General features: G+C 34.1%; 1 protein-coding gene across 2 annotated transcripts in view; it reads left to right on the top strand.

The window, feature by feature from the left end:
- Positions 1-13653, top strand: part of SOR (shaker-like potassium channel) — a 29949-nt gene extending 16296 nt beyond the window's left edge. Inside the window, 11 exon segments of one of the 2 annotated variants that reach the window (NM_001281158.1) lie at positions 2807-2905; positions 3372-3532; positions 3534-3538; positions 3541-3593; positions 3841-4029; positions 10516-10591; positions 10675-10903; positions 10906-10937; positions 10939-10969; positions 12180-12301; positions 13260-13527. In NM_001281158.1, coding sequence (NP_001268087.1) covers positions 2807-2905; positions 3372-3532; positions 3534-3538; positions 3541-3593; positions 3841-4029; positions 10516-10591; positions 10675-10903; positions 10906-10937; positions 10939-10969; positions 12180-12301; positions 13260-13507 — 1245 coding nt within the window. In that variant the 3' untranslated portion in view covers positions 13508-13527. 2 annotated transcript variants of the gene reach the window in all.
- Positions 13654-14158: the final 505 nt, after the last annotated feature.

Genomic DNA, 14158 nt, shown 5'->3' with positions numbered 1-14158 from the left:
TTTATAATTAATAAATATTTTAAAATATATAAAAAAATAAAAATAGAATAGCATAAATGGAAACATGAAACAATTCATTAGAATCATAAAAAAACTATACTAGTTGTATACTTTCACAAAAAACCATAACTAAGCCACAAAATAGAAAATAGAGTCAACCATACTAATAGTTCTAAACTTTCACAAACTTTCACAAAAAAAACAATAACAAGGTCAGAAGATAGAAAATAGAGTCAACCATACTAGTAGTTCTAAGCTTTCACAAAAAATAACAAGGTCACAAGATAGAAAATAGAGTCAATCATACTAATAGTTCTAAACTTTCACAAAAAAACCACAACTAAGTCACAAAATAACAAATAGAATTGAACACATAAGTCTATGACTAAAATGTTTCAACTTAAATCCTCCTCTCCAATGTCCTCATCCAATGTATCAATAGTAGGAAAGTTTCCACTATCAAATCCTCCCATTTCATGTAACTCTTCATCTTCATGAATTGGTATCAAATTCATCTCCTTCTCTTTGCCTTTGCCTCCACTTTTACCTAGCATAAAGTATTACTTAGGTGTAAATATTATAAGTTCATTAATACATTTAGTCACATTTATAACTTAAAAATGTTTAGTACTTACTTGCAAATTCATCATGTTTCCTTTTCTTGGAATGCGAAGAAATCATGTTGTCCGATGACTCTTGAGGCTCTTAGTCTTTGGATGACACAGCTCTAATGGCATCAACATTGAATAACTCATTATCTTCAAGCCAACAAAGATCAAGCAGGAGGAGGAGAGTTTTTTTCTCCACAATCCATTCATCATCTGAATCAATCTCATCTACCAAAATTGGATCAACATTTTGTTTCCTTTGTAGACTTCACTCCCTTAATCTAGTGTTGTACTTCACATACACTAGAGCATTTAACCTCTTATGTTCAAGCCTGTTTCTCTTTTTTGAATGGATCTACAAATAATAAAAGAAACAAATTTATTTGTTAAGATGAAATTAAAGTTCTCTCACATTAGAATAGAAACATATGTATAAAAATTTTAAAAATAGAAGTTTTACCGATTCAAAGGTGCTCCAATTTCTCTCACATCCCGAAGCACTACAAGTAAGGCTAAGGACTCGAATAGCAAACTTTTACAACTCCGGTGTTGAACCCTTAAAATGCATCCACCAACTTGTAGGACTTCTTAATTTTCAAGAATCAATTGCAACACGACTTCCAAATTCCCATTTTTGGTTGAAATGGAAGAAGGTTTCTCCATTTTTTTTTACCTCCTTTAGGAGCGTTTTTCCACATCACATATAGTGTCACCTTGTTGATATTTCTTTGGTTTATTATTTATTTGGTTATATTGTTGTTGTTGTGGTGGAGCAAATGGGATGGTACAGGTGAAAATATTCTGCCCATGCAGTTCTTTATCCCCACAACAGTTCCATATCCCACACTTCAATCAGCTATCTCTTACGGCAGTGAAGCATCCCCCAGGTCCCAACATTTTAGAGCATCTTAATTTTGTATATTGTAAATTTGCATTATTAGAAAGATAATAAGATTATGGATTAGAAGAATGTCTATGCCTCCTAATTGAAATCTTGGGGTACACGATTCAAACTTATATAGATTAGAATGTTAGTCTGCGAAATATTGATACATACATATGAACAAATAATATAAATGATTCTCTAAAATTTGAAAGAAGAAAAAAATAAATTTTGAGCATGTGGTAAACATATAATTGATATATTCTACTAGTGTATTAAATTCAAAATTTAAATTGAACTGAGATCTTATAAGAATTATATATAGATATGTGTACCATATGGCTTCTCTAAGGCGGGCCTTCTATTTTCATCATTTTACTAAATCGAGATAACTTATCTAGGCCATTGCTTTTCAAACATGCTTATTTAACATAAAACACTCATAATTGGAAAGAACTTTGTATCTTCTAAATAACTAGTATCTTGCAGAATCTTTTAAATTTGAAAAAATAGTTTCTTAATTGTTTCTAAGACCAAACAAGAGAGAATTGGTGATTTACACAGATGTACCACACCCTTGCTTAAATGGGTGCACCATCTATGTTTTAATCTAGAAAAATAAAAAATGAAATCAACTTCAGTCAACATTTTGTTCACATATATTTTTCTCCTAAAACATGCAAAATTTTGAAGAATTCTACGTTTTGAAAATGACTATGTTTTACATAGAATAGAATAAATTGATACAAGTGGTTTTTCTAATTTCATTTGATGAAAATTAGGTGAGTTTATTCACATTGACATACTACATTTGTTTAAAAAAAAGTGTGGCTCACCCTTGTTTCGCTGATTTCTTGAAATCAACCTAATCAATATGACCAATTTGTGGACTGGGCTCTAGCTTCCAAAAAATTCCAAATTAATGAAAATTTAGCATTCACCTTTTAGTGTCTTAAAAATATCTTAAGGATTTGATGCCTGGTGTCTGTGTGTATGCATGTTTTAATTACTTGTAGATAAAGATGTTATGCATGCTACCTGACACAGATCTCACAGTATGTACTGGAGCATTGAAATTGCTATTACAATGACATTGACATGAGTGTTGGGATCCAACATGGATATGCAGTGTTTGAATTAGCTGCCTTAAAGAACATGATCTTCTATATAATTCTCATTTCTTGAATTGGTTTTGGGAAATTATATCTATTTCTGTATGCAACTCCACAAAGAATGTTAAAATAGAATTGCTGTTATTAATTGGGCTTCAAGTGAGTTGATGAAGTCATTTTTAATTATTCTTCTGATCTTGTAGGTAATCAGAGTTCATGAGGAGTTTTTTCTTCCAGGTGAAGTGATAATGGAGCAGGGAAATGTGGTAGATCAACTTTATTTTGTCTGTCATGGAATGCTGGTATGATTGCATGTCCTATTGTTACTGCTAGCTACAAGCTTTACAGACCATCATGTTTTCTTTCCTGGTTATGTCTCTTTGTAGTTTCTTTTAGATAGCATCCATCTTCTTGCATATTCTATCAATCATGTATTGATGATTTATCTGTTTGATTGTTGATGAACTCTTCTGTACTTAAATCACCATAATATTTATTTATTTCAGAAAATTTTCTTTGAATTGTCAATGTTGTATCATTTTGATGGGCTTGGCTTTTAAATAAAATTCTTTTTTCTAGACTCATCATAATATAATGTCATTCTTCCCTTTAATCTGCTCATTTAGATCAACCCCCATTGCTCTAAACCCTTCTACGTCTCTTTATGCTAAATGATATTGTTTCTTTGGTAGCTATCTTTGAATTTGAAATTACATATTTCCAAAACATAGATATCTCTGTGAGATTAACTAAACTATTCCTGTACAGGAAGAGATAGGCATTGGGGCAGATGGATCAGAAGAAACAGTTTTGCCTCTGCAACCTAACAGCTCCTTTGGAGAAATTTCAATTCTTTGCAACATTCCTCAACCATATACAGTTCGAGTTCTTGAATTGTGTAGGCTTCTGCGCCTTGATAAACAATCTTTTACAGATATTCTTGAAATATATTTTTATGATGGGCGGAGAATCTTGAACAACCTTCTAGAGGTACTTATTTCTTGTTATCATATCTATTGTTTCTGAGTATGATATTCACTGCATTCTTGTTGAATGGAATATAAAACTTGTTTGTAGACAATCACTATGTGCTTGAACACACACACACACACACACACACACACACATATATATATAAATACAATCAATTTATACAATACATCACACACGTGCACGTACATAAACTTCCTATGTTGATGTATGAGCAATACACCACTAAATTTATATGAATTGACAGGGAAAGGAATCAAATCTTCGTGTCAAGCAACTGGAGTCAGATATCACATTTCATATTGGTAGGCAAGAAGCTGAACTTGCTTTAAGGGTAAACAGTGCTTCTTATCATGGGGATCTATATCAGCTAAAGAGTTTGATTCGAGCTGGAGCTGATCCCAACAAGACAGATTATGATGGAAGATCACCTTTGGTATGGAATTAGCTTATGAAGTATTTTTTTAGCATGGTAGTTCAATTATTGTTGCACCTGGCTTTTATTTTTTTGCTCGTAACATTTTCTGGATTCTAAAATGGATTTTGCCAGTGTTGAATTTTTTTTGTTTCAAACTTGAGCAATGCCGGTGAAATGTTGTGCAGGAATATTTTGTTCTATTACACTTCCTGAAGCAAGTATTGCCAGTGTTAATTAGGTAAAAAGTCATTTGGCACTGTACAAGGTGTCAAAATTCATCTCAATCTGCATGCATCTAAAACAGAGGAGGGTCATGATATTAAACAAATTAGGAGGAAATTTTGAAATTAACTGCTACTAATTTGATTCCTATTTTTAAATATAGTTAGTCCCTATTTTGTAGGTTGATTTTCCTATGTACATGTGTATCTTTTCTGTAGATTATACTATGTATAAATAGGGTTGTAAATTTTTTAAATTATCATCATGAATGAGAATTCAGAAAATATTTCTCTCCATTTCTGCATTCATGGTATCAGAGCCACCCTTACTAGGACAGTAAATTACTTTCTTACTGATTCTCCATTGAAATTATCAGCATTTGTTTGTTCTAATGTTTCTACCAGAATTGTAGAAGATTATTCTTCTAGTCTCCATCGTTTTTTTTTTTTTTTTTTGACGAATTAGTTGGCTGTATCCATAATGTCCAGAGTTTCTGAAGATGAGGTGTCAGGTGACTCTTCAAAGCAAACAAATACCTAGAATTCTCAGGTTCCACCATCAGGTTCAGTGGACAATCTTTCTTTGCAGATTACAACTCACAGATTGAATGGACAGAATGTCTTAAGGTGGCCTCAGTTGGTAAAATTGTTCATCAAAGGGAAGGGGGAAAATTGGCTATTTGACTGGCACAATGAAGGCTCCAAAAGGGGATGATCCAATGTACTATACCTGGGATGTAGAGAACTTGATGATTATTTCTTGGCTTGTGCCATGGAACTGGGAACAAACACATATGTTTCTCTCCATTGCAAAGGAATTATGGGATATAGTAAGTGAGACATACTTAGAATTATGTAATTTTTTTCTTGTCTATGAAATCAAGACAAAGATCCATGAGAATAGGCAAGGAAATCAGAATGTTACAAAGTGTTATAACATTCTCAAAAGGTTGTGACAAGAACTTGATCTTTTCTATGAGTTTGAATGGGCTTGTGCTACTAATAGTCCCAGATTTAAGAAGGCAATAGAGAAGGACCATGTATTTGAGTTTTTAGCTGAACTCAATACAGATTCAGATGAGGTGAGAGGTTGAATCTTAGGTAAAGAGCCACTGCCCTCTACTAGAGAAGTCTTCTCAAGGGTAAGAAGAGAAGAAAGCCAAAGGATAGTGATGATGGGAAAGAGCCATGGTAATGCCTCAACTGAAAATTCAGCTCTCAATGCTGAAGCAACAGAAATAGCAGCAGATGTAACTAATCAAAAAACCCAGTGGAAGCTTGAGGAGAAAGGGAAAGTCTGGTGTGATTTCTGAAACAAGCCTTTGGCGCATAGGAGAGACTTTTTGGAAATTGCACGGAAAACCACCAAATTTGAAAGAAGGCAAATTTGGAGACAAAACTGGGTGAGGAATGCAGGCGTGACAAAAACACAGATTTTGCGACTCAAGGCAATTTCTTTTAGCAAAGAACAGTTGGAGCATTTCTATAAATTGTTGAATCAAGCTAAGCCATCTCCAAACCCAATCCCATCCTTTTCCCCTCAGACAAAAAGGTAAATCTTTAAGTGTTATCACTGTCTCGTTGAATTCAACACCCAGCATCATTGATTGGGTGCATCCAACCTCAAGACCAGTCTATCACAATTATTCTTGTTATATACTTTTTGTTCAGGCAATTTAAAAAATTAGCATTGCTGGTGAAAGTTTGCCACCTATTTCAGGAAAAGGTTCGATAGTCATCTTAGAGAATCTAACTTTAAATTGGTTCTTCATGTGCCTAATCTCTCATCTAACCTTCTATTTTTTTAGCAAAATCACTAAGGAGTCTAATTGCATTGCTATATTCTTTTATTCTTACTATGAATTTCATGACCTACATTTGGGGAGGATGATTAATAGTGCTAGGGAGGTCAATGGACTTTATGACTTTGATGGTGATTTCTTGGAGAGTAGACTAGCTCAAGTTGCAAGTAGTAGTGCTATTTCTCTTCCTGTCTAAAGTCAAATAATGTTATGGCATCGTAGGTTAGGTCATCCTAGTTTTCTCTATTTAAAGCAATTGTTCCTTTCTTTGTTTAAGAACTTGAATTCTTTTGTTATTTCATTGTGAAAGTTGCCAATTGTCAAAACATCATTGTGCTTATTTTCCTCCAGTCTTGTCCAGAGTCTAAGTCATTTTATTTGATAAATAGCAATGTATTGACTCCTTCATGTGTAACCAATGTAACTTGAACTAGATGGCTCATTACTTTCATTAATCGCCATAGGTATACTTATTGAAAGAAAAATCTGAAGTTTTGAAAGTTTTTAAAGAGTTCCATGTCATGATCAAAACTTAATTTCAAACCTAAATTCAAGTCCTTAAGACTGACAATGGGAAAGAATTATTTAACTCAATAGTTAGATATTTCTTCAAAGTTAAATGCATTTTTCATCAATCCACATGTTTTACACCCGTTAACAAAACAATATTTCTTAAAGAAAAAGTGATACTTACTAGAGGTCTAGGACAATAATGTTTACTATGGAGTTTCCTGAATATCTTTGGAGTGAAGCTGTTGTTATGACTTCATGTTTGACTAATAGAATGCCAACTCAAATCATGAAGTTTGAAACTCAACTGAATAGTGTGAGAAAGTTCTTTCCTCATAGCCGAAATTTCACTTCTTTGTCACTTAAAGTATTGTGTGTTCCTAGGATATTCTCTGGGTAAAAAGGGTATAAGTGTTATAATCCAATCTCAAAAAAATTTCTTGTAGTATGGATATTACATTCTTTGAAAGTCAACCATACTTTACCAAAAAATGCTCTTCAAAGGGAGAATAATGAGAGTGAAGGCCATTCATTGGGAAGTGTTAGCTTCTTTGCCTTTGTCTACTATCTCACTAAGTTCCATATCCATTCCCCCTACTGTTTCACCTACCTCTATTAAGTTAAGCATTATAGACTGTGAGAAACATTGATAGGGAAGAACCACTACTGAATCAACCTTAAACTAAACTTCGTGTCTAGTATCAAAGGAAGAATCATCATAATACAAAGCATCAACCTGCTACACTTTGCCAGGAAGCCTCTTAGGATAAAGGGAACATGAATGAAATAGGTAATCAACTTGCTACGCTTTGCTAGGAAGCCTCTCAAGATAAAGGGAACATGAATGAAACAAGTAATTTAGTTCCTAATCCTCTTTTGATTCTTGGGTTTAATAGCGAAAAGGCTTCTCTTGATCTTGATATTTCTATTGTACTTAGGAAGGGTACTCGTTCTTGTGGTATGATGCATCTTATTGCAAAGTTTGTATCATACCATAGGCTTTCCCCCATTTTTAGAGCTTTCACCACTGACCTATCTAGTGTTGCTGTTCCTAGGACTATAAAGGAAGCCTTGAACCATGCTAAGTGGAAGGCATTAATTTTAGAAGAGATGGGAGCACTTGAAAGAAAGAAACATTGGGGATTGATGAATTGCCAGAAGGAGAAGATAGTAGGGTGTAAATGGGTGTTTATGGTTAAGTACAAGGTAGATGAGAATATAGAGAGGTACAAGACAAGGCTTGTTGTTAAAGACTTGACATGAACGTATGGGATAGATTACAAACAAACCTTTGCCTTGGTGGCAAAGATGAATACCATATGGGTTCTCCTATCACTTATTGCAAATTTGAATTGGCCATGGTTAGATGTAAAGAATACATCCTTGAATGGCGAACTGGAAGAAGAAGTATTTATGGACTTGCCACCCAGATTTGAAAGATTTTATTGAGCTAAGAAAGTATGTAGACTAAGATGATCAATCTATGGTTTAAAAAGTCACCTAAAACATTAAAGGTCATGGGTACTTGTCCAGGTAGCCCAGTTGGCCAGGGCAAACACTAGGAAGTGTGGTTCCAGTAAGTGGCACATGGTCCTGGGTTTAAATCCTATCACTGATGATATCTTGAATTTACCCGATGTTGGTTGTTGAGGGCTGTTAGCACCCCAGGTTTGGGTCCCTATGAAGAGTCCTAAGGGCTTGGCCATGGAAGGTTCCTCGGTTATAAAAAAAATAAAAAATAAAATTAAGGGTCATGGGTATCTCCAAAGTCAGACCGGTCACACAATGTTCTGTAAACACTTAAATGATGGAAGAATAGCCATTCTCATTGTGTATGTGGATGATATTATCCTTACCAGAGATCATGTGAATGAATTGGAGAAACTGAAGGCCTTTCTTGCAAAAGAGTTTGAAACCAAAGACCTTGGGGTATTGAAATACTTTCTTGACATGGAGTTTACAAGATCCAAGAAAGGGATATTTGTTATTCACAGGAAGTATGTTTTAGACATGCTCTCAAAGACTGGATTACTTGGCTGCAAGCCAATAGAGACCCTAATGGAACTGAATTTGAAACTACAGGCAGTAAGTGCATAAAAGGTGGTGAACCGAGAATGGTACTAGAGACTAGCAGAAAGCTTATTTACCTCTCACATACTCAGCCACATATAACCTCTGCAGTATGTAGTGGGCTAATTTTTGCACTCACAAGGAGAAGAATACTTTGTGGCAGTCCAACAGATTCTTAAATACCTTAATGCAAAACCCTGGAATTTACAGACGCCAAATTGACTGGTATCATAATCGATAGGAGATCCACTTTAGTACTTCACTTTCATTGGAGGCAAATTGGTAACTAGGAGAAGTAAGAAGAAAATGGTGGGTGCTAGGAGTAGTACAGAATTGGAATTTACAGCTGTTGGTCATGGGATTTGGGAATTGTTGTAGCTAAAAAAAACTACTTAAAGACCTGAAGATTCCCAGTTCAATGCCTATGAAGGTTTATTGTGATAATAAAGTAGCTATTAATGTATCTCATATACCAATCAAACATGCTAAGACCAAGCACATGGAGGTTGATCATCATTTTATTAACAAAAATGTAGGGAGGATTGATCCTCATGCCCTACATCCCAACTGAAGAATAATTGGCGGATGTTCTTACTAAGGAACTACAAATAGGACAGTTTGATAATCTTACAAGCACGTTGGGGATACAAGATATTTTTGAGCTGATTTGAAGGGGAGTATGGAAAGATGTAGTTGGATTTGGTGTATCAGATTAGGAGGGAAATTCAAAATTATCTCCTAGTAATCTGATGCCTATTTTTGAATGTAGTTAGTTCTTATTTTGTAGGTTGATTTTCCTATTCACATATGTATTTTTTTCTGTAGACTATATTGTGAAAAGTCAGGCTTGTAAATTTTTGAATTCATTATCATGAATGAGAATTCAAAAGTATTCTCCCTAATTCTGCATTCAAAAACAGAACAATTTATTTTTTATCTTGATTAGTTTAGCATGCTAAGCTGCTCTTAGGCTGGTTAATTTGTGTTTGTGTATGGTGTACAATTTGTTATTTTATCTTGATTAGTTTAGCGTGTTAAGCTGCTCTTAGGCTGATTGATTTGTGTTTGTGTATGTGTATGGTGTAAAATTGTTATGTTGGATATCACTGGGAAAGGAGGCTCTTCACTTCACCTTAAAGAAACCATGTCAATATTTATTAGATAGGCATCTAGTTAGACACATATATAGGCACATATATATTTACACTGGAAAACCTATTTTAAAGGGTGACTCATAGCTTAACATGGTATTAATGTTATGTTTCCTAAAGGTCTTGGGTTCAAATATCCTTGTTTCCCCATTTATTAGCTTCGCACAAGGGACAACGCCGGCTTGATAAGCAATGTTACCCCTAATAGTTTAATCTTTTAAAGTCACTGGTAGTTTAATTGACTTTTATTTTTTTATTTTTTTTATTATTTTTATTTTTTTATGGTGGTGGAGGTTTTGGTAATGGTGTTGGATTGGATCCTTGGATGGTACCAGTATTTTTATGAAACGAAAGTGCAAATCTAGAGGTGACATTAGAGGATAAACATATTGATTTACTCTCGTTTTAATTAAAGCAGATTGAAAGAAAATTGCTGAAGTGAGTACACTTGTTAATGATCTCTCATTCTTGATTCACAATTTTCTGAATTTATCTTTTTTGGGTGCTTTGTGGACATCTGAAATAACTAGTGAACTTCATTGCAACTATTTTATTGTGACTATAGATTAGTAGGTTGAGGTTCTAGGACAGATACATTGTATTTTGATGGTTTCAGAAGCTGCTTTTATTGTATGATTATATAATGGTGTTGTTTCTTGTTTTTTACTTCCCTGATATGCAAGAGTATATCATTGGATAAGGGGAAAAAAATAGTTGCATCTGCCTGAAGAGAGCTTCTTTTTTGAACAGCATCTTGCATCAGCAAGAGGATTTGAAGATATTGTAACTTTCCTTATACAAGAAGGTGTGGATGTCAATATTTCAGGTGATTATCTTTTTGCTCACTTGTCTTGTTTAGTTGTTTTAACCATATTATAGTAATTGATATGCTAATTATTTTCTTCATAGATAATTTTGGAAACACGCCCTTATTAGAAGCCATCAAGAATGCACATGATCGCGTTGCTTCTTTGCTTGTTAATAAAGGGGCCTTGCTGAAGATTGATGATGCTGGTGGTTTTCTGTGTGCGACCATTGCAAGGGGGGATTCAGATTTTCTTAAAAGGATTCTGTCCAATGGCATTGATCCAAACTCCAAAGACTATGATCACAGAACCCCACTTCATGTGGCTGCCTCAGAAGGGTTATATTTTATGGCAAAGTTGCTTTTAGAAGCCAGGGCTAGTGTATTCTCAAAGGACAGGTACAATACAAATCAAATATATGATTGTAGGCTTTCTAGTTGGATATGGATGGACCCATGTTGATGAGTTCACTCTTTGAGCCTTACAGTTTTTTCATGCCATCTTATGACAAGGCATTCAGATTTTAATTTAATAAGCATTGTGTGTGTGTGTGTGCGCGCGCGCGAAAGTAAAATATCATTTGTTCTTTTGTTGTATAAACACACTCCAGTCTTTGTCATCCATGTCATTTCATCCTAATATTGGTGTAAAATTTATATGGTCCAGAAGATTCTCAGTCCATTTCATTTTGCACATCCATATAATGGTTTCCACATTTGAATACTAGTACCGAATTCTACTCCTTTTTGTCAAAAAATTTTGTGGGTATAAAATTACATTGATATATGCATATTTCTCGTTATATAATACAGATTCTTGTTGATTACTGCTACATTACCATTTGCATGATAATATTATATCCTTTTTCTTGTCCAAGTATTTTGTGTATTATCTGAAAAATAAAAAGTTTAAGCATCTAAAATGCATTTTTAAAATAAGAAATTTATGCCACTCTAAACTTTGTTTCACTTCTAGAATCTTGAGCTGTTACAATCACACCTTTTCCCAATATGTCATTGAAAGCCATCTTAATTAAGGGCATACAACCTTGAAGTAATAACCACGGGCATTAAGAATGAGTAACATGGATCTCTTTGAAAATTCATAAATGAATAAAATCAACTAAGAGTGGGTTAATGCTTGATCATAGACCTCTAACCTTTCATTTTCCTTCTTTTTCCATATCAGCACAAGGCACTTATATCCCTGACTGCTATGAACCTTGCTGGACCCTCTTTCAACTAAAATCACTGGCTTACCCCTTTTACTGGTTTGTGTTGGATTCTTGATGTTGTCAATTTGACATCCTAAAACTCCACCCTGATATGAGACATAAGACCTAAACTATTAGTAGCACCATAAAATATTAAGCTTTGATTTGAATTATCTCCTAATATTGAGCTTGTGTTTTTGGCTTTTACCCTTGTGAATATGTGCAATATTATTTTTTTCCTCATGCTAAGAGAAGTTGAATAAATAGGATTGCTGAAGCAATTGTTCACGTGATAAGAGTCTCAGATAAGGAACAACATGATAAGAGAGCACATAACTTCTCGTATATGTGTGTTCATACAACTAAATCTTTGTTTATCCATTTGAACTGTGCAGATGGGGAAACACCCCACTTGATGAAGGTTGGAAGTGTGGAAACAAGAATCTAATGAAGCTATTGGAAGATGCAAAAGTGGCTCAGCTTTCTGAATTTCCTGACTGCTCTAGAGAGATCACAGGTATTAGAAAATTTTGATTTCCAACTTCAATTATGCTAATGAAAATTGAATATTACCTGAAATATCACTAACTAAAAACAGAACTAGTCTGGTGACTCAACTACTTGGCTTGGCTGAGTTTCACAGGTAAGTCGGACAAGAAAGTAGTTGAAGTATTTAGGCTTGGGTCAGACATTAATGCAAGCAAACTATGTAGTACTGGGGACAAAGAAATAAAATTCTGCCAGAGCTTTGTCTTGTTTTAGGATTTTGGTAGGGAAGGTGGTCTCACTTTGTCGGCTACAATGAATTATGAAGAATTCTTATATATTGGTTTCTTAAATTGTCTGTAATTGTTGTTTCTATAGAAGCATAGTTGACAAGAAAGTGCGAGTAAAATAAGTAGGAGGAAGATGAGTAATGGTGTCCTGCCATTGTCATAGTGGCCCCACATGGATGTTGCTTATATTCAGGTCACCATATGCACTATATATATTGTCAAATTTCTCTTTTTGAATGCTAAGCCCCTGCTAACCTGATACACATTAGTAGTCTAATACTGAATAGTTCCAAACTTTTGGATCAAATATGTGGCTTTACATGGTGTTGAAGTCCTAGTTTCTAGAGTTCTCAAGTGCAAGCTCTGTGATCCATGCTCTATTGTTTGATTTTCCATGTGTGGATCAGGACAGCACATGAGAGAGTGCATGTAGCCTAATAATATACATTGTTGATCTATTAGTCAGTAACATAAGCTTTTTAAGTTAATTGATAGGTCGAAAGATTAACTGGTTAATAGCTTAAGATTTTTATTTATTTATTTATTTATTTTTACCTTTTTGGGTGGATTATCAAGATTTTGCTATCTGGTCTTTCCCCGCCATGATAAAAGCTTCTTTGCTAGTGTCCTGCTGATGGTTTCCCCTTTTTTATCCCACCATTATCAGCAAGTAATACCAGGAAGTGTTTGCAATTGCAGATAAAATGCACCCGAGGAAATGTACTGTGTTCCCTTTCCACCCATGGGATCCGAAAGAACATAAAAGGCCTGGCATCATGTTATGGGTCCCTCAAACCATTGAAGAGCTGATCAAGACTGCAACAGAGGGGCTACAATTTTCAAGTGAATCCTGTATATTATCAGAGGATGGAGGTAAAATTTTGGATGTAGACATGATAAGCGATGGTCAGAAGCTATATTTGTTATGTGAAACACTAGATATTTAGTGTTTCGTCTGCTGTAAATCGAATTCTCTGTAGCTGTAGCTGTAGCTGTAGCTTGGCCTTTGTAGTCCATCGTCATTTGTAATATAGATACGTGCTGTGTTGCTGCAACTGCTGAGCCTGTATGTATAACGTTTCTCTCTACTCCATTTTAACTTTAATGAAATCAACCATCCACATAGCAATTTTGTGGAATGTTATGGCAAAAAACTATATAGAAAATATTTCATAGCTTGATACCATGCAAAATTTTCATTTCATCGTAATAAAAAATATCCATAGCCAAAAGCTATAGCAAATTTTTTTCTTTCATTTTTATTATTTATTTAATATTGCCTAATTATTTTGTTAGTTTCCTGAGCTTATAATAATTATTTTACTTTATGATTATATAAAAATATTGTTGATCCTGGTCAACCTATGTAGAGAAGTAAAGTATATATTTTTATATATTCTTATAATTAGAAGTTAAATAATAATTATTTGGTGGCCTGAAGCTACATAAAAAAGTAATTTGTATACTATCATAGTCTAAAGCTATATAAATAATTAATTTACATCTTCTTATGGCATGAAGCCATAAAGAATTTTATTTTATTTTTGCATATTCTTATAGTTCAAAGTTATATACAAAAAATCTTACATATTCTTATA

The sequence above is a fragment of the Vitis vinifera genome, chromosome 14 (assembly GCF_030704535.1).
Source record: "Vitis vinifera cultivar Pinot Noir 40024 chromosome 14, ASM3070453v1".
NCBI classification, from domain to species: domain Eukaryota; kingdom Viridiplantae; phylum Streptophyta; class Magnoliopsida; order Vitales; family Vitaceae; genus Vitis; species Vitis vinifera.
The sequence above is the reverse complement of the archived record's forward strand: the minus strand, read 5'-3'. Positions and strand labels throughout refer to the sequence as shown.